At 43.9% G+C, this 21576-nt stretch overlaps 1 protein-coding gene across 2 annotated transcripts in view; it reads left to right on the top strand.

Annotated features, from left to right (window-relative positions):
* Window positions 1-261: 261 nt before the first annotated feature.
* Window positions 262-21576, top strand: part of ZNRF2 (zinc and ring finger 2) — an 88336-nt gene continuing 67021 nt past the window's right edge. Inside the window, exon 1 of one of the 2 annotated variants that reach the window (XR_004256963.1) lies at window positions 262-2130. Coding sequence is in view for 1 of the 2 variants with exons in the window: in XM_032237146.1 (XP_032093037.1) it covers window positions 1665-2130 (466 nt within the window). In the remaining variant the exon portion in view is untranslated. The remainder of the gene's footprint in view (window positions 2131-21576) is intronic. The other variant, XM_032237146.1, reaches the window with a different exon arrangement.

The raw sequence follows: 21576 nt of genomic DNA, 5'->3' as shown, positions 1-21576 counted from the left end.
GAACCCGTGTCCCCCGAACATAATTTGGCCCTTGGCCCCCACCATATCTGCCTCTCCCACAAACAGTAGAGATGGTGAACTCCCCAATGGAATGGCTTAATGTCTCCCCCGGAATCCCAACCCTTCCCAGCACTCCCGACCCGTGCCCATTAGTTAGATCTGGCCTGTGCCCTGGCAGACTTCCCCCCCCCCAAACCTGTCTGAGCCATCTGTATCAACAACCCCCCCCTTAAAATTTGATTTAAAAACCCCTGTAAAAAACTCCTAAGAAGTCTCTTCTTTGCATGCCACCTCTCGGGATCCCAAGATCCGTCATTAAGGAAGCGTCTTGACAGACAAGAAGGCCATCCATCTAGATATCATATAGCCAAGTTTCAATACAAAACTAAAATCAGGGCTGTAAAATTCCCTTGCCCTGCACCAAGGGAAATTAGTGAGAGTGACATCATTATCCCACACATTCTTGCTTTCACTGCTTCCAATATATATATATCAGCACAAATATAACATATATATATAAAATGAGAAGAAGTTTCCAATTGGTAGAATACAGTACTTCTCAACAGCTTTTTTCCCTCTGGGATCCTTCAGAAATATTCTAATCCTAACTTCCCAGGCGCATGCTAATATGCTTTGGAATTGTGGGAATTGTAGTCCGATCATTTTAGAAAATCACCAGTCCAGGTAGAGCACCGTATAAAGTAAACCTGAATGCCCTCTAAATTTTCCAATTTAAAACCATGGATATGTTTTTCGAGACAGAAGTTACGTGCTGTATCCTTTCCCCTCCCACTCAGGTACTCAAAACTAATCAGTTTGAAGGAGTCTTGACACCTCAAGACTCGCGGGTGAACAGGAGATTGATTGATAGGTTCTTTCCGCTCTCTAACATGCTTTCAGTAGAACACAGTACATATTTGGGTTTCCCTCCGCCCCTCCCCCCCGCCTGTAACGACTAGGCAGAAGCTGAATTAGCCCCGTTCTGCACCGAGAAAAGCTTAGCTTGTTGATCGGCCGGCAGCGACTTAAAAGCATAAGGCCGGGGAGGGGGGGGCACTCGCCTCATCCCACGGGCCGAAGCGCGTGCGAACCTGCCTTCTTACTCCACCCTTCGGAAAGGGTCGGGTGCGTTACCTCCGGGACTGGCAGAGGGCGGAACAGAAGGGGGGCAGAGCTTCCCCGCCTTCCTCCCTCCCGCCATTACAGCGACAAGGGAGTACAAAAAGAGCGAGCGAGCGCCTGCGCAGCGGTGCCGCCCCCTTGCCTCGCACTTGAGTGAGCGCGGGGGAATCGGGCCGAGGCGGGGAAGCGGCCTCACGGGCGAGTGGTCGGCTGCGGCCGCTTTCCTCGTTCTCCTGTTTGCGGAAAGGGAGAAGGCGGAAGGATGGCGGAAACTGTGGGGTTGAGTTCTAAAGCCGCAGCTTCAGCGGCGCCGTCATTCCGCGCCACGGTTATAGCTGCTGGAGCCTTTCCCCCCACTGCTTCTAAGATCCCGCAGAGGTGGAAGCACCTTCGCAGCCTCGGGGCCGCTAGCTGAACTACCGCTTCCTGGTGCTTCTTTGCCGTGGACATTTCGTTCTCTACTCCGTCTCGCCGGCGGATCCCACTGAAAGGAGCCGCGGTAGAAGAAGGAAGAAAGAGAAGGTGGTAGCGGAGGAAAAACCATGGGCGCTAAGCAGAGCGGCCCGGCGGCCACCAATGGCCGAACCCGGGCTTATTCCGGGGGAGACTTGCCATCGGGCAGCGGCGGCGTTAACGGGACGGGCGGGCGGCCGGTAGGCGGAGCGATGAGATACACACACCTGGTGCCTGGCGCGCACCACGCGGCCTCCGGCTCCTCTATGAATAGTGGGGCAGCGACGGCGGCGGCTCCCCCTTTGGTAGCCTCCAGGAGTAGGTCTCTGGGCGGGCCAACCGCCTCCGGGACTCGAACGGCTCACACTGCCTTCAACATCCCCAATAGCAGCGGCCTCTATGGCTCTCAAGACTCGGTCAGCAGCACTCCCGAGGAAGGGGGACGGGCACGAGCCACGGCTAGTGGAGGGGCAGAAGGACCCGGCGAGAGAAGCGGCGGACCACGGCTAGTTATCGGCTCGCTGCCCGCGCACCTTTCGCCTCATCTTTTTGGAGGTAAGGATTCCTGCCCGTGAACAGGAGCTGTGGAAGTGGAGGATTATAGTGGTTGGGGGTCATTAGAAAAATGTAGGAAGAAGGAAAGGGGAAATTTTTCATCGTTAATTCTCCAAATGTTGGGCGGGTAAAATCTTTATAGCGGATTAATAGATTTAGGATGGGACCAGACTCTTGAAAAGTTTGACCTTTAGGACTCCCAATCTAGTGGAAGAGCGATATTCCACGTGAGAGATAACAGCCAAGTTTTCCTTGTGGACAGTAGAACTCTAATACTATTGATTAAGCCACGCGGTTTAACAAAGCTAAACTGCACTGTGTTCAGAAGATTAAGTATCTGTTTAAGTACTGAATAGCTACATGGTTTATACTGTATGCAAATCTGTTCAAAGTAAGAGTGTACTCAAACGGGAGTTACTCCCAAATAGGTTCACCTGAACACACGCAGACTTGTAGTTACATTATTAAAGCTAGTAGCCTTTATATATGCAATTTAGAGTTGGCTGGATTACCATTGCATATGCTACAATGGACCATTTCCTAAGTGGTTCATTATAATACCTGATAGAAACTAATTACACTATTGGGATGTAAATGTTCAACAAGTGCTAAGGAGTCCTATTTATTTGTAAACTTTTTTTTCTTAAGATGGCAAAGACCGGATTTTAATTGCTAATATATTAGGAATATTGAAACATTGGTGTGTGTGTGTGTGTGTGTGTGTGTGTGTGTGTGTAGGACATTAACTTATGGATCAAAAATCACACAGGATGCAATATTAATGATGATATAACTTGATTTACTTGTATTTTTTATTTTGTTCTTCAGGAAAGAATTACTAAAAATATTCCAGTATTTTTTATTTTGTTCTTCAGGAAAGAATTACTAAAAATATTCCAGATTGAGGGATTTGAATTAGTTTTTTAAACTTTTATTTTAAAAAAGGAATTCAAAAGAAGTCAAATCTGTAGTACCTCAATTACTACAAGTGTCTGCCCTAATAATTTTTGGTTTATGAAATATCTTACCTGATAACTTAAAGAATTACTAAAATGCTTTAATTATTAAGTGAATAATATTTTTTGTCTAAGCATGCATTTTAAATCTGAAAAGATTATTTAAAAACATCAAAACATAACATAAAACCTGGAATGTGGTTAATGAATTTTCATTCTGATTTTTAACTCAAGTGTTACATTAATTTTATTAGTGTAAAATAAAAGCAATAAGCAAATGCATTCAGATGACATAAGAACAACCATAGTAGTATACAAAGTATAGAACCGTAATGGCAAACCTATGCCAGAGGTGGCACACAGAGTGTGCTGTCACCAGCTGCTCTTCTGGGTTCCGGCGTGTGCACTCCACATTTTAAAAATGAAATAGAATTTGCAATATTGGTTTGGAATTCTTATTATGGAAAAATATTGAATTTTGTAATAATTTTATTTTAAATATTTTTTAGCTTTTCTGGGGGTTTCTATTGATCTTAATAGTGATTGCTTATATGAAGTCTTTGGCTGAATTGAGTACAATAGTCTAATCTGTGATCTGACCTATGATCATAGCTACAATCTAGGAAAAAGATTGGGTGAGATGCTTCCTCATATTTTATCTAGCAAGGTGGTGAGATGAAATGAATAAAGTCTTTCTGTGAAAGTTTGGGAAAAATATTGAATGAACACTGCAATTGCATTTCAGGAAATATCTTGAATCCACTTAGGTCAGTGGGCCCCATTCTTTATGACTTGGTGGCCTGGTAGGAAGGGGAAGAGGGGACCAGCCTAGTCAGCACATGTACATGTGTGTACGCTGGTCCACCACTTGCATTAGTTTAGCTGTGTGCATGCGCCCCAGCCCATTCCTTGTGCAGCCCAGTTCTGAACAGGCCATAGTTCAGTAGTGGGCAGTGACTCAGGTGTTGGGAACCCTTGATTTAGGTCGCAATGTACTGCTATTACCAAGTCAGCATGCGCTTAAATTTTTAAAAATAAAATATCTAGTATAGTGATTGGTTATTCCTAATATAATAGTATTACGCAATGTCTGGACTGAAAATCTATTTTTTTCTGCATCTACTATGTATTGCCTAATGTTTGGGTTTACACATTGTATTAAGCAATAAAGTATTTAACTTGATTCTGAGTTAATATGTTGTGCAAATTTGGATTACAAATAATGCTTTCTTATATGAATTGAGCCAGCTGTGGTTTAATAACAGTTAAACCATGGCTAAGAATAATATATAAACTTAGCTAATATTTTTCTCCAGTATTGTTTATTAGAAGCAAAACTTCCTAAAGATTGGTTATTTCAATAATTATTGTATTGGTGCCTATAATCTTTCTAGATTTAAGTAATCAAAATGTTAGATTTGAGACTGTTGCCTTCTTTTTATACATTTAAATTTGTATGTGAGAAGCTCTACATTTATAGCACTACTTTGAACTAAAGTTGGAAGTCTTTAAAATGTTTCAATGTACACAATGGAAGCTCAATATTGCAAATTATAAATATATATATATATATATATATGTATGTATGTATGTATGTATGTATGTATGTATGTATATGTACATTAGCCAAGGGGAGTGGGATGGTTTAGCAGTTAAAGACACTGAGCTTGCCAGCTGGAAAGCTGACAGCCCAGATTTGTGACCGGATGCTGCATGAATGTGTGAGCTTTGGTTACTTGCTCAGTTCCTACCCACCTAGCAGTTCGAAAGCACGCAAATGCGAGTAAATAAATAGGTACCACTTTGGTGGGAAGGTAACATCTAGCATATGGCCACAGAAATCTCTTCAAACATTTAGCTCCCTTGGCTTAGAAATGGAAACAGAGATGAACACTACCCCTAGAGTCAGACATAACTGGAAATGGAAAACCTTTACATTAGCCATAAGCCAAATGCTGCATGAAAATTCTCATGTACAAATCTCATGCCATCTATAGTAATCAAAATTAATAAAATGCTTTTGTTCTGAGAAATATGCTATTTTTATGGAGATTATACTGACTTCCATCTTTTCCCCTTTTTTTATAAAGTTTTTTTATTGAACACAAAACATTGGACATAGTGTAACTGTCCTGCAAAGTCTTTGCCATACATATTAAGGTATAAAGTTATACATTATAATCACCATGCTTATTTACATTTGGTCTATTCAGTATTTACAAATATAAAAATATCATAATTCCAAACATGTTGCTTTGTTTTTATCTTCTACATTTTCACTGTTATAGTTTCATACATAATTCTAATCTCCATTCTACAAATCTTAGTCATTGTGTATTTTGGGTTTTTCCTTTTTTGTTCCAATCATTGATAAAATTTGTCCCATATCTTATAATATTCTGATTCATCTTTATTCTCCAATTCTCACATCAATTTATCAATTTCAGCACAAGTCAAAATTTTCCTAATTACTTCCACCTCTTGTGGAATTTTTCTGTTTTTCCAGTTTTGGGCAAAGACCATTCTTTCTGCTGTAATAATATGAATTGTTAGGTAAATTATCCCCTTGTTATATTTATTGTTTATGATTCCCCAAAGAAATAGTTCTGGTGTAAATTATTTCCTCTTCAGTTATCTCTATCAGCCACCTTTGAATTTCTGCCAATATTCTTTTGTTTTTTGGCACAACCACCACATATGGTATCATGATCACATTCTCCTAAGTCAGCGAAGACAGCATCCATGTGTGTGGGTTATACTAATGTACCATTCAATAGAACTTAGTCTGCAAAGTTTAAGTCCCGTCTCTTCCTGCTGCCATACTCAGCTTTTGTGACTCAGCTACCTACTAAACCAGACGTGCTATTGATCTCTCTTAGGATAATTGATTTTTTTCTTGGTTTTGTTGCTCCTTATTTAAGCTCTTTCTTCTCCTTACTCTCATTTTCTTCATTCCCTAGGTTTTCCTTCGTTTTGCTTTGATTCACTTCCCAGCCCCTTCCTGAGTTTTGCTCCTTGTGGAGCAGCACCGCACAGTGCCGGCTCCAACAGCAGTTGGCGGCAACAGTCTCTGGAGGGCATCTGCGACTGCAGATGCCCCTGTAAGTCTCAGCGAGGTCGCAGAGAGCGCGGCTAGCTGGGGTGGTGGTGGTTTGCGGCATTTCGGAGCTCCGGAGTCCGCAATTTGAGGGCAAAAATTAGTGGCCGCCATTTTGAATTCAGACAGAACTGCCACCATTTTGGGAGATAGTTCAGTTCCTCTTCAAACGGGGTCCTCTCTCTTTAGGAACAACTTCCCCAGACCACCAGGATTAGGACATCCCAGGAGGACTAGGCAGCTTTCCTAGGGACCAGGGGACAAGCCAGCCCAAGCCTCCCTTTGCCACCAACGAGACTTTTAGCATAAGGACCCAGTGGGTCACCTGGTGTGGACAAGAGACAGGCCCAGGCATGCCTGTCTAGAGACCCTACATTTCTGCTCTCCTCTACCCAGAACCTGGACCCTGGTGTGCCCTTTAATTAGGTCAGCCACCTCCATAGTCTTGATCCTCAATAGCTCTTCTTGGATTGTAACTGCAGGCAGATAGCTGGCATCCATTATGGAAGGAGGTGACAGGGAGGTCTCGCCCCTTTATCGGATGACCCTCTTGAAGGGCTGTCCACCGTTCACCTAGCCAGCAGCAAAAATCCCCTCTCCCCCAAAAGAGGAGAAGAACCAAGGGAAAGTCAAAGGCCACGCAGAGAGCAGAACTCAGAAGGCAAAAGGCCCTAGACAGTTTGCCAAAGCCCAAAAAGAGGCACAAAGACAATCAGAGGCCATGGCTCAGGTGGTGGCAGAACCCTCTCCTTCTGAGATTCCTGCCCAGGCTGAGATCTTCGATTCAGAAGGGGATCTATCACCTGACAGCGAAGGTTCTGATAGGGGCCCAGGACACGAAAGAGGCCCAGCAGTCCTCTGTTCCTGAAGGGATGGGTAGCCCAGGCACTGCAGGTTCTGCCATCTCCCCCACGGCATGGGTCACTGCCAGCCTGCATAGGGGTTCATTCCCACCTGATATGGCAGCCATAATATCTGAGACCATTAGGCAGGGAATTGCGGCAGACCTGCAACAAAAGTCTTCCTCTAGTTCCAAAAAGCACAAGAATCGTAGGAAGAAGTCAGCCTCTAGAAAACAAACTAAGGAGCCCCCTGTTCAAGAGGAATGGAACCTTGTGTAATTGGATAGTTCTTCCTCTTCGGAGGGTGAGGAGGATAATACTATCAGGGACTCCGAACTCTGAGGACGAGGAATCTGATCTTGATCAATCTACATTGGCTAGTCTGTTCAAGCCATCTATGTTCAGGTCTCTTTTGATCAAAGCCCAATAGGTAGCCAATCTAGAGGTGGCCCAGGCCACTAAATCCCCGACAGCCAACAATAGAGACTCGGCGGGTCTAGTTTTCATAAGGAGGTGGTCTCTTCCCCTCCTCTGTTTTTAGACTAGTCCAACATCAGTGGAAGTCCCCAGGTTCAGGCCCATTCTCATCAGCCAAGGACAAGCGCTTCTACAATATAGGGCCTGATTTGGCCAAAGCCCGGGAGGTCCCTACTGTGGACGCTCCGATAGCAGTGCTGTCTTCTCCCAAGCAACCTGGAGGATGCCTTAAAGGCAGAGAACAAAAGATTGGAACACATCCTCATTAAGGGCCACCAATCAGTCACCTGGGCGATTAGGGCATCCACTGTGTCCTCCTTTTTACCGCCCTCCTGTGGCTTTAACAGCTATGGGACAAGACCCCATTCAGAGATTCGAGTCCCACCAGGACCTCAACAAGTTGAAGGCAGCACTTAAATTCTCGGTGGACGCCTCTCTTAATGCGGCCAGGTTCAGGACCAAGTCCATTGGGTCCAAGCACTCACACAGGCTCCATTTGAACCTCTGAGGGACACTTCCCTCTTATACATGTTGCAAAAAGTGACATTTCTAGTAGCCATTACATCCGCTCACCGGATTTTGGAACTAGCGGGTCTTTCTATGCGGCAAGACCTATGCATCTTCTACTCGGACTGGGTAGTTCTCAAAGTGGACCAGTGTTCATTCCCAAGGTGAATTCCATCTTTCATCGCACTGAAGAATTGGTTTTACCAAATTTCTGCCCAGATCCAGTTCACCATCTGGAATGTAGGTGACATACGCTAGATGTCTGATATGCTAGATTACGAATATACCTGCACAGAACTTCATCTTTCAGGCACACAGAAGCGTTGTTCCTTTCTTTTCAACTGAGCTGTATGAGCCTCGTGGCATCCTCCTTAATAGGAAGATTGATCAGGGCATGTATTGTGAAAGCTTATTCCTCTCAGGCACATCCCATTCTGAGCCACATTACAGCCCATTCAAGACGTAGCGCAGCCATTTTGGTGGCTTGGGGCATGCGGGCTTCTTTACATGAGGTTTGCAGGGCGGCCACATGGACATCATCATCCACCTTTATTAGGCTTGATAGATATGCATCAACTGATGCAGACTTTGGGAGGAGGGTCCTACAACAGGTTAGTGGCAATCGGGGTTTCATCCTGGATAGTATCCCACCTGTAATAGTGGACAAGCTCTGGTATGTCCCAGACATGGATGCTGTCTCCACTGACTTAGGAGAATAGAGCGTTGGCTTACCTGATACGCACATTCTCTGGAGAAGTGGAGATAGCAGCCAGCCCCACCCTTAGGATCTGGTCCGGTATCTTTGGAGAGATTGTTTCTGTTTCTGCACGTCTGTCTGTATAATAGTTTTTGTGAATAAAGCTGGGTATGGCAACAGGAAGAGGCGAGACTTAAACTTTGGGGGCTCAGTTTTATTGGATGGTACATGAGTATAACCCTCACATATGGATGCTGTCTCCACTTCTCCGGAGAATGGGTGTATCAGGTAAGCCAGCGCTCCATTCGCAACAATTTGGCCCTAAATTTCTAAACATTTTGGCTATTCTCGCGGGTGGGAGATGCCACCTATAAAACATTTTATATAAGTTTTCTTTGTACGGTATTGACAATGTTATTTTCCTATTCCTTTCCCATAGTTCTTGCCATTTATCCAGATGTACATTATAACCAAAGTTTATCACCCATGCTACCATTATTTCCTTAATCTTCTCTTCTTCCATCTTATATTCCAATAAAAATTTGTAAATCTTCTTTATCAATTTATCATTTGTCTCTAAAAGGATCTTATCTATTGCCATCAGCTCCCTATTAATGCGCCACTCTTTCATATCTTTCGAGTAACATGATTGGATTTGAAGATAGGATCACCATTCCAATTTTATCCCTTGCTCTTCTAGCTCTTGCCTCGATCTTAATCTCCCTTCTTTGTCTATTATATCTTTATAGGTGACCTGTTTTCCCTGGTTGTTAAAATTTGGGTGCACTACCACTTCTAATGTTGATAGCCAAATCGGAACCTTGCTGTAAATTTTCCTCTTGAATTTATTCCATGTTTCTAATAACACCTGCCTCATGAAGTGTCTCTGAAAATATTGATGTGCTGCCTGCTTCCTGTACTATAGGAAGGCGTGCCATACTAAATATAAATTGTGGCCCTCTAGGATTAGCAGTTTATTATTTTTTTAATCTATCCATTCTTTTACCCAGGTAAGTGTTGTTGCTTGGTGGTATAATTCCCACTCTGGTACACCAAATCCTCCTCTTTCTTTTACATCTTGCAGAAATTTAAATTTAATCCTTGGTTTCTTCCCTTGCCAAATGTATTCTGATGTTATTTTATTCAATTTTCCAAAGTACTTTTATCTAATTTTATAGGAATATTTTGGGACAAAAATAATAATTTCGATAGAATATTCATTTTAGTCAATGCTGTTCTTCCCGTGTAGGAGAGTCTCAAATTTTTCCACCTCTCCAAATCCTCCTCTATATAATTTGTTAATTTAACATAGTTATCCACTTTGATGTACATCTTGCCATTACATAGATTCCCAAGTATTTCATTTTTTTTCCAATCTGAATATTTAGTCCCTTGGCCAATTCCTTCTTGTGCTTCTCCCTCATATTTTTAACTATCATTTTGGTTTTATCTTTATTAATTTCCAATCTGATTTCCCATAGTCTTCTAGTACCTCCATCAGCCTTGGACCTGATTTTAGTGGTTCTTCAAGAATAAAAACTAAGTTGTCTGCAAATGCTTGCATTTTATAGACTTCTTTCCTAATTTCCAGACCTTTAATTTGAGTTTCTTTCCGTATTATCCTTGTTAACACTTCTAGAGACAATATAAATAGCAATGTGAATAGAGGACACCTTTGCCTCGTACCTTTCTGTATTTTAAACTTTTTTTCACCTCTCCATGAGTGAAGGGCTGTTTTTAAAAAGCTCAAGCCACAGGACTATTTGCGCTTCAGTTTGAGATATAGACAGGACAGACCTATGCTCAACAGTGAAGGGACACAAAGCAGAAAACATCCTGCAGAAAGCATAACTCACCTCCTCAATGAAAGAATTAGACAGATTAATTTCACAATTGAGGTTTTAATAGAGTGCAACACATACTCCAAGAGCTGAAATCACTTCTATCTACAGAAGTATTGGAATAGGTCACATAATTTATAAAGAAGGCACAATTAACACAACACAACAAGAGCAAAGAACGACAAAAAGCTAAATTTTCTACCCTATAAGCTTAGACAGAAAAAACCACACAAAACTGAAAAACCAACGCAGATGGACAGGAACATGGCTCAGAAAACTGACCAATGGGTGAGAAATCTGACAGAGATCTTACCCAAACAGAAAATAATGTTTTGGCCAAAGGACTGAATTTTGCAGTAACACCAGAACAGCTATGAATTGTAGATCTCCTCACAGCCACAGAAGTTCTCCAGAAGCAGAACAATTAAGGATGAAGGTATCTGTAGCCCTCGCCAATGCCAAAACACCCCCTTCTCACAATTCAAGAAAAGAGAGCAGTGACATCTCTAAGAAGAGACCCAAACGTCATCACCCTACCAGCTGATAAAGGAAGATGCACAATCATCCTAAACACAAATGACTGCAAGACCAAGGTTAACAATCTTCTGAAGGACATTGCTACATGTGAGACTCTGAAGAGAGACCCCGTCAGCAGTTACAAGAAAAAGGTCACTGATTTCTTGCAACTTGTACTGAAGGACAATACCATTGACAAGCCACAATATTACCGTCTTTACCCTGGGTAAATCACCCCATGCATATACCAACTCCACAAAATCCACAAATAGGGAACTCCACTAAGACCAATTGTCAGCAGCATCAATTCTCACCTACCACATTGCAAAACATCTAACCATCTTATTAGCTCCTCTAGTTGGCAACACCACCCATCATGTCAACAATTCACAGAACTTCACCAGCAAGGTTTGGAAATTAAAACTGGACCAGGATGAGATCATGGTGTTCTATGATGTAACTTTTCACTTACATTCCAACTACCGAAGCTGTCATGGTAGTGAAAAAGCGACTTGCTACAAGACAGCACCTTAGGTGACAGAACCAAACTCAGCCCAGAACACATATGTGCCATGATGGACCTCTGCTTGATCTATTTTAGGTAGTGGTATTTTAAATACAATGAAGGTTTCTACAGACAAAAACATGGCTGTGCCATGGGTTCACTTATGTCCTCCATTGTAGCCAGTCTTTATATGGAAAAAGGAGAAACCAAAACCCTAGACTCTTCACAGAATTTCACCCCCTCACTGGTATAGGTATGTGGAAAATATTTGGGTCAAGATCAAAACACAAAAATTGGAAGCATTCACCAAACGTATCAACTCTGTGGACAAGAGACATCAAATTCACACGGGAAGATATTAAGGAAAACAGTCTAGCCTTCCTGGACTGTGCAGTGCACATTAAGGAAGACAGAAGCCTTAACATTGAAGTTTACAGAAAACCCACTACACAGATCAATATTTGCATTTTGACTCCCACCACCCACTGGAGCACAAAATGGAAGTCATCAGAATCTTACCCACCGAGCTGAAGGCCTGCTACCAACGAAGATGGAAAAGAAAAAGAACATAAACACATCAAGGAAACCCTCAGAACATGTAGTTATTCCAAGTGGGCCTTCATCAAATCTCAAAAAAGACCCTATTGTCTCTGTAGCAGACAATGACAAGAACAAGAAATGAAGCAACATTGTCATTCCATATGTTGCAGGCATATCGGAAAAGCTCAGGGGGATCTTCAGCCAACATAACACGTGCACACTTCAAACCCAAGAATAAACTAAGGAAGAAGCTTGTCCACCCCAAGGATAAAACACCCAGACAGAAACTGAGCAACATGGTATATGCAGTAAGCTATGTGTAGATCTGAACATTGGGGAAATGAAACAACCACTTCATAAGCACATGACACAGCATAGGAGAACAAACACATCAGGACTATATTCAGCAGTCCATCTGCATTTAAAAGCCACATGCCATTCTTTGGAATACAACAAAGTCCATATTTTGGACAGAGAGGATTGTTGGTTTGAAAGAGTGGTTAAAGAGGCCATCTATGTAAACATTGAACAGGCCTCTCAACAGAGGGGGAGGGATACATCATCATCTATCTCCAATCTACAATACAGTGCTTTCAGGAGTTCCAAGAAAGCTCCACACCAATTTGAACCACTCAGGTGATACAGATAAACCTCCAGGTGACCTTAGCGACCTGCTAAAAGAATGCAAATGACCAATAGTCTGCATCGGGGCCCGATGCGAAAAACACAGAGATCGGTGCGCTTGGGGCTGCTGCTGCGATGTCCAGGGAGGAGAAACCAAGCCGTGCGCCTCCCCCAGCTGCTTTCGGGGCTTCCTGGAGCGCCAAGAACCTTCGTGCTGTTCTCCGCACTCTCCTCGGCTCCTCACAACTGCAATAGATGTCCAGAAGCGGCAGGGGCTATCGAGCTGGAAATCCAATCCCCATTAGCCCCAAAAGCCGCTTCTGGACATCTATTGCAGTCGTGAGGAGCGGAGAACAGCGCGAAGGTTCTTGGCGCTCCAGGAAGCTACGAAAGCAGCTGGGGGAGGCGCACGGCTTGGTTTCTCCTCCCTGGACGTCGCGTCGCAGCAGCAGCCCCAAGCGCACCGAACTCTGTGTTTTTCGCATCGGGGCATGCTCTTGCAGCACACCCCGATGCGAAAAACACTGAGATCGGTGAGTTTGGGGCTGCTGCTGTGACGTCCAGGGAGGAGAAACCAAGCCGTGCGCCTCTCCCAACTGCTTTCGTAGCTTCCTGGAGCGCCAAGAACCTTCGCGCTGTTCTCCGCTCCTCCTCGCGACTGCAACAGATGTCCAGAAGCGTCTGGAAACGTGCGGCTTATAACCCGGTGCGCTTTATATGTGGAAAAAGTTTGAAAAATTAACGTTAATTGATACTGCGGCTTTTAATCCGGTGCGGCTTTTGGTCATGAAAATACGGTAGTATGAAATAATAATTACATCAGTTCCTCTTGTCAACAATGCCCCCCAAAATAGGAACCCATTATAGCTCTTCTGCTCTCCATACACCTCTTTCTTCTACCACCCTCCAACTTTCTATCTTCCCTCCATCATCCTTTCCTACTCTACTTCCCCTTCCTTTCTACTACTCCTCTCTCTACAATCCACTCCTCCTTATCCTTCTCATCTTCCCCCCTTACCCTCTCTCCTATCCTTCTCTGCCCATCTTTCTTCTTTCCCACTCCTCCTCTCCTTGGTGTATTTCCACTACATGTCAATATGTTTAGCCTATCCTATTTTTAAAGAAAAAGTAGTAACAATAATAGTAATGAGAATACAAAATAAATAAAAAAAAACAGTATACATGTGGAGTCAAATACCCCAGGTTTTCTAGGGCTATCCACAGGCTGTCATGATTGACATAATTAAAGTGTTTCTTGTCAATAAAACAGATATAGATATATTTTTATATTCTTCATTTTTCCATTATCCAGTGTAGATTTGCCGAATAGTTGTGTCACAATCTCATCAATTAGTTTTTCTAATACTTCCTTATAAAAACAACTTCAACTGTTTGTTTCATGGTTGTATTTGTTTTGTTTGCTGTAAAATTGAATAATTTTCCCTGAGCTATTGCTGCATTGGAAAAGGTATGCTTCTTACAATAATTTTATATTATTTTATACTATACATATCATATATGTAACATTTCTTATATCCTGGCTCAGGTATACTTAAGTATATATACTGTTAAATTGACAAGTTTGAACAATGTAAAGAACTCATAAATAGGACTTATCAGTGAAAATTCCAGTTTAAGGTTGTTGGTTCACACCAGTTGGCTAAACAGAAAGCATTTATCTTTTAGTTTTAAGATGCTGTGTACTTCTGAGCACTATTAACTTTCAGCCTCAGGTGCATTCTCTGATAAACTATACTTTTGGAATGTTGTGTTCTCATGGGATTTGATTTCTTTAAATAGCTTTTGAGTACAAAATGCAAAACAAAGATATCATGAGCAGTAGACTCTGAAGAAACAATAAAGTCTCTCCAGATTTTTATGGGACAAATGTGATTTAGTTTTAGGGTTGTTAATACATGCACAGTGTAAATTGAAAATTTAGTAGACACATTAACAGTGAGAACAATTAATCAATGAAAAAGCTTATGTTGTGAGTGCTCCATCACTGTAGGCTTTCAAGAAGAGACTGGACAGCCACAACGCACATTTCCAGGGTCTCTTGCTTGATAAAGGGCTGCACTAGAAAACCTCCAAGGTGCATTTCAATCCTATTTTTCTGTATTCTAATAGGGATCTGTACTTTTCATATGCCTTAAATAGTAGAGACTTGGATACTATAGTATAGTGCTGTGATGGCAAACCTATGGCACGGGTGCCAGAGGTGGCACGCGGAGCCATTTCTTAGGGCACGCGAGGCATTGCCTTTACAGTGCCAGTGCGCATGTGCGTGATGGCCAGATGATTTTAGCCTTCCTTTTTACTCTGCAGAGGCTTCCCTGAAGCTCCGGAGGGTGAAAAATAACCCAACACACAAACTGGAAGTTCAGGAATTGGGGGTGTTATTTCTCCCTCTGGAAGCTTCAGGAAGATAGTTACACTCCATATAACCAAGTTATTGGTAATAGCATTATTGGAGTGAGCCTCTGTAGGGCTTAATGGAAGAGAGGGAGAGAATATTTTATCAATGGGGAGGTTTTGGAAATGAGGCTGAAGATGTGAGCGGAGCAGCTGGCGGTTTAGTTTACATCTGCGAGGGCGATCAAATGTAACTGCTCGGCATGTTTACTCGTGCAGGAGCTTTCAACAGGGCGCAAACCACCTGAGTGGAAGGTTTCCCCCCCCTCCCTAACCTGGAGGAGGAAAGCTGAATTTTCCGCTGATTGCCTTGCTGAGTGTGGCAAGTGGTGGCATTGGTGGGAGAGAAGAGAGAAAGGTTGAGCTTTGCAATATGCCACAAAGTGGAGCTCTGCAGAGTTTAGGGGGCTGTTGAGCTTTGCAGACTAGACTGGCAGGGCCGGGAGGAAGGAGAAGAGGTGAGGGGGTGAAATTTGTAGGCAGCAGAAGAGAGTCCTGCTGCCTGGAAAGCAAGTTCTTTGGAACAAGAATCATACGGTTCTCAGCACAGCTATTTCGACTTGGCATGGAGTTGCTGTGGCCACTTGTGACTGTCTCATTCTCAACTTGGACTAACTCCGCATTATCCCAGAACACTTTCATGCTGGGGTGGGGGGAGATCCACTGTTTGCCATTGTTAATATTCTCCCGCTGTCAGGGAAGTGAGTTCATGTTAAGATCCTCAATGTAGGGGCAGCCACCTGATGCCCCAGCTTTCTGAACTACTACTGAGGCTGTCGGACTGCCTGCAGTTCTCTCTCCTCTCATGGGCAGTCTGGCAGCCTCAGTAGTAGTAATAATACAGGTAGCAGCAGCAGCAGCAGCAGTCTCTTTGGCAGGACTCATACATACAAACATGGCCATCAGCCACCATGCGCTAAAGAAGCTGGTGGCGCTGGGGGAGTTAACCAGCTGGACATGCAAAACAAGATGCCCAGTGCTCTCCATCTGCCCGCCCCTGTGTCTCTTGGGAGCAGAAAACTCAGGGAGTGGGTGTAAATAGGGCGAAAGCTGCCAGGTGTACTTATTTGAATGGAAGGGAGCAGAGGCATTTCAGAAAGTTGGGGCGTCAGGACGCTGCCCCTCCCTTGAGGAGCTTAACTTGATCTTACCTCCCTGACGCTGGGAGAATATTTTTTTAAATAATGTTTTTATTTTTAATGTAAAACAAACACAACATCCTTCTTTACATGCTGTAGAAAGTATATCAGTTGATTACAAAAAGACTCATGCATCTCTTCCACAGTCAACAAACATAATTCTTATTAATTCAAGCATTTTAACTCAAATATTTTTATACATGTCACCATCATTATATCTCCATTTTCATTTGACTATAATTGTTTAAGCATCCATCATAAAATATACCAAAATTTAATACATAACCACATCCTGGCCTTTCAATTACTATTTCTAAAATCCTCCACTAACACTAAATCCTTATGTCCTATTCTAGCTAACCATCCATAATATTTAATAACAAAGTTTTCTAATCCTTCTTTCCAAATCACTATTTAAAATTTACATCCAGTTTCCTTATGCTATACCCATATCTATATATATGCTGTTATTCTTATTCCGCCTTTATTTGACTATATCCTGTATCATAACATTTTCCCCTTAATAATCAAAACTTTAACTGTATTTAACTTAGTTCTTTTTTTATTAACCTTTATATACAATCTAAGGGGATTTCTAATCTTCCTTACATGGGTACCATTCAATATTCATATCCAATTGTACTCACTACACATTGTATACATTCGTAACATTATGGCATGTATTACTGAAACATGGCTGGGCCCTGAGGGAGGAGTCCCCCTCGTTGAGATGTGCCCAGCCGGATTTCAGGTGCTACACCAGCCGAGAGCCCAGGGAAGGGGTGGCGGTGTGGCTATTGTAGTCCGGGAGTCTTTAGTTCCTCGTAGGATCCCTGCTCCGGAGCTTGTCGGGTGTGAGTCCCTGCTAGTGAAGCTGGACCTCAAGGGTCAAGTGGGTCTGCTGCTTACGTACCTGCCTCCCAACTACGTTGCAGCAGCCCTCCCCTCGCTCCTCGAGTCAGTAGCCGAGCTAGCGGTTGAGTTCCCTAGACTTATAGTTCTGGGGGACTTTAACTTGCCTTCGCTCGGTGAACACTCTGATGGAGCGCAGGAGTTCATGGCTTCCATGACAGCCATGGGCTTGACTCAAGTAATTCGAGGCCCAACTCACTTAGCGGGTCACACGCTTGACCTCGTATTCCTCTCGGAGCAGTGGAGTTACGATCTTGGTCTGAGGGGTAATGAGATCATACCCCTGTCGTGGTCAGACCACTACCTACTGAGGCTAGACTTCCGGAGGCCAAACCCCCACCCTAGGGAGGAGGAACCGACCAGCTGGTTCCGCCCCAAGCGACTGATGGACCCTGTTAGGTTCCAGACGGAGCTTGGGGTTATTCCTGATACCCTCGCCCACAGTTCGGCGGAGACCCTCGTCGCTGCCTGGCACTCGGCAGCTTCGGAGTCTCTAGACCGGATTGCGCTGCTACGGCCCCTCCGGGTCAGCGGCCCCTGGAGGCCTCCTTGGTTCACTGAGGAGCTCCGGGAGGTAAAGCGCCGGAGGAGACGCCTAGAGCACTCGTGGAGGTCCGATAGGTCCGAGTCGAAACGGGCACTTTTAACAGCATGCACCAAGGAGTATATTCGGACCTTAAGAACAACAAAAAGAACATACATTGCCTCCTTGGTAGCGTCCGCCGAGTCCCGCCCAGCCGCCCTGTTTAGGATAACCCGCTCCCTCCTAAATAGGAGGGAGACGGGGGACTCCTTACAGGGTAAGGCTGAGGAGTATGTCCAGTTCTTGGCGGACAAAGTTGCCCGGTTTCGAGCGGACCTGGACTCCACCCCAGTAGATCCAGCCGAGACACAAGGAGAAAACTTGGCAAACCATCTCTGGGTTGAGTTTCAGGAAGTTGCCTCTGGGGATGTGGACAAGGCTATGCGAGCTGTGAGTGCCTCCACCTGCATACTGGACCCGTGTCCCTCCTGGCTGGTTGCCAACAGCAGTGAGGTGACACGAGGCTGGATCCTGGCGGTTGTTACCGCTTCTCTTCGGGAGGGGTACTTTCCCACCGCGCTTAAGACAGCGGTGGTAAGACCCCTCCTGAAGAAGCCGTCTCTGGATCCAGCTGTTCTTAATAACTATCGTCCAGTCTCCAACCTCCCCTTTGTAGGGAAGGTTGTTGAGAAGGTGGTGGCTCTCCAGCTTCAGCGTACCTTGGAGGAAGCTAACTATCTTGACCCCTTCCAGTCTGGCTTCAGACCCGGTTACAGCACAGAAACCGCTTTGGTCGCATTGACTGATGATCTCTGGAGAGCTAGGGATGGAGGCCATGCTTCCATCCTAGTTCTCCTGGACCTCTCAGCGGCTTTTGATACCATCGACCATGGTATCCTTCTGCGACGACTGCGGGAGATAGGGGTGGGCGGCACTGTCTTGCAGTGGTTCTCCTCCTATCTCTCGGACAGGTCGCAGTCGGTGTTGGTGGGGGGGCAGAGATCGTCCCTGAGGCCCCTAACTTATGGGGTGCCGCAGGGGTCGGTCTTATCCCCCCTACTATTTAACATTTACATGAAACCGCTGGGCGAGATCATCCGAAGGCACGGGATAAAATACCACCAATATGCGGACGATACACAGTTGTATCTGTCCGCCCCGTGCCAACTCAATGAAGCGGTGGACGTGATGAACCGGGGTCTGGAAGCCGTTAAAGACTGGATGAGAGCAAACAAGCTGATACTCAACCCAGACAAGACCGAGTGGCTGTTGTGTTTCCCTCCCAAAAATTTGACCAACATACCATCACTCAGGCTGGGGGGACAAAATTTACACCCCTCAGAAAGGGCCCGCAACTTGGGAGTCCTCCTGGATTCACAGCTAACTTTTGACCACCATCTCTCAGCTGTGACCAGGGGGGCATTTGCCCAGGTTCGCCTGGTGCGCCAGTTGCGGCCCTACCTGAATCGGTAGGCCCTCACAACAGTCACTCGAGCCCTTGTGATCTCTAGGCTGGAATACTGTAATGTGCTCTACATGGGGCTGCCCTTGAGGAGCATCCGAAGACTTCAGCTAGTCCAGAATGCGGCCGCGCGAGTGATCGTGGGCGCACCACGGTTCGCCCACATAACACCGATCCTCCGTGAGCTGCACTGGCTACCTGTTGGTCTCCGGGTGCACTTCAAGGTCCTACTCACCACCTATAAAGCGCTCCATGGTAGTGGATCTGGCTATTTGAGAGACCGCCTTCTGCCAATCACCTCCCTGCGTCCCATCAGATCGCATAGAGTTGGCCTCCTCCGTATTCCATCCGCCAGTCAGTGCCGACTGGCGACTACTCGGAGGAGAGCCTTCTCTGTTGCGGCTCCGACACTATGGAACAATCTCACCGTGGAGATTCGTACCCTCACCACCGTCCAGGCCTTCCGCACAGCCCTCAAGAACTGGCTAGCCCGTCAGGCCTGGGGATAATCTTATTTTTGCCCCTCCCGAATGTTGAGTGAATGTTGAGTTTTACTGTCTAATTACTTTGTGCACATTTCTTTTTGGTATTGTCCTACACCCCCCTTCCTTTTTTGATTGTAAGCCGCCCTGAGTCCCCTCAGGGAAAAGGGCGGCCTATAAATAAATAAATCTACAAATCTACAAATTATCAATTATTTATTTAAACTATATCTATTGTCAATAAATTTCACTAAGTTTAACTAGTTTTAAATTATATTCTTCCATCTATCAACCTGTATCTTTCCAATAGCAAAACAGTCTCATATCTTCTGCCATTTGTGGTGCCAGTCCTCTAATCATCTCCTTGATCAACTTTGTATGGACTCCTCTTAGCAACTCCTTGCTTATAAGATCTCTCATGTAATCTTGATCCCTTCTTCTGTTTCCTTAGTCAGCTTATCTTTGATTGTCAGTAGTGTTATCAATGCTATTGTTAATAAAATTTCTCTCTTTAAATCCATAGATTCTTTGATTTTTTTCTTCTTCTGTATCTTGCCCTCTGGGATAAATTTCCTCTCCATTCTCCATTTAATTCCTCTTTCAGTATTCCACTCTTTCCATTTTCAGAGACAAACCAATCACCATAAATATCAGCAAATTTAATCTCTTTATATTCATTTTCCATTTCAGTTTTTTGGATTTTAACCACCATGTTTTCCATTTGATAAACATCCTCAACTTCTTCATCATATTTTGCTGTTATATGCTCTAAGTCTTCCAGCTTCTCTATCCTCTCATATGTATTTAATAATTTCTGTATTTCTGAAAATATCTGTTGCAAGCTTAAAATTTCTGTTTGCTTTTGAAATTGTGCCATTATCTCCAGCTAACAAACACAGCTGCTCTAGCTTGGAAAGTTAATAAAATTAAGCATAGATTCACAAAAACATTTTGTTTTCACTTTTCTCTGGTTAGGGATATACTTCAAAGGGAGATCTGTATGCTTCCCTTCTTATCACACTCTATAACCAAGCAGTGAGACCTTGTAGTGCCAAGCCAAAACAATCAGTGAAGAAAAAAAATGTTCCATTTCCAATACACAAACCTTCCAGCCTCCAAGTAACAGTGTTATTGTTGCAAATTTCCTTATTTCTTTTTGTATCTTTTTTATATTTCAAGTTAGAAAAAAGAGTCCAATTTTTAAATGGGCTAGAACACCCACAGTAATGAAAGAGAAAAATTTTAGACCATGGGTTACAGAGAATAATAAAAGAAAAAATAGAAGAAGAAAACTTAATCCATTCGTTTTAAAAGGCTTGCATAAATTCCATCCATGAAGATAGCATTTAAAAAGTAAGGTAACCACTGTCCAAAACCATTCCAAATTTAATTCCGCCGCTTGATTCTTCTATTCTCCAATATAAATTAATTTTAAGTTTTTTATAGGCAGTCTCTTTTGAAAACAGTAAAAGTTCCTCACCAGCTGGAAACACTTTCTCTTTCTGTATCCTTCCGTTTTGGAGCCACACCAACTTCGTCAGCCTTGGCTGGATTTTTTTGTCGCCGTCTTGAAGAACTTCTCTTGCATTGATCAGGGACTTTGCAATATCCCTGAGGTCAGCAAGACGTATTCTTCCTGTTCACCGTCTCTTTGGGATGGTTTAGGTCCGATTGGACCACCCAGCGGCAAAAGTATCAGCTGCAGTCTCAGAGCATCGAGACCGCACGTCCGTATTGTTGCGACGTTGCGTCCTCCGCCCCGCTGGAAGAATATTAACGATGGCAAGCAGCAGATCTCCCACCCTCCCAGCATGAAGTTCTTCTGGGATAACGTGGAATAAGTCCAAGCTGAGGATGAGATAGTCACAAGTGGTCACAGCAACCCCATGCCAAGTTGAAATGGCTGTGCTG

This window comes from Thamnophis elegans, chromosome Z (assembly GCF_009769535.1).
Source record: "Thamnophis elegans isolate rThaEle1 chromosome Z, rThaEle1.pri, whole genome shotgun sequence".
In the NCBI taxonomy this organism is placed as follows: Eukaryota; Metazoa; Chordata; class Lepidosauria; order Squamata; family Colubridae; genus Thamnophis; species Thamnophis elegans.
Note: the sequence above shows the minus strand (reverse complement) of the source record. Positions and strands in the feature narration are given on the sequence as shown.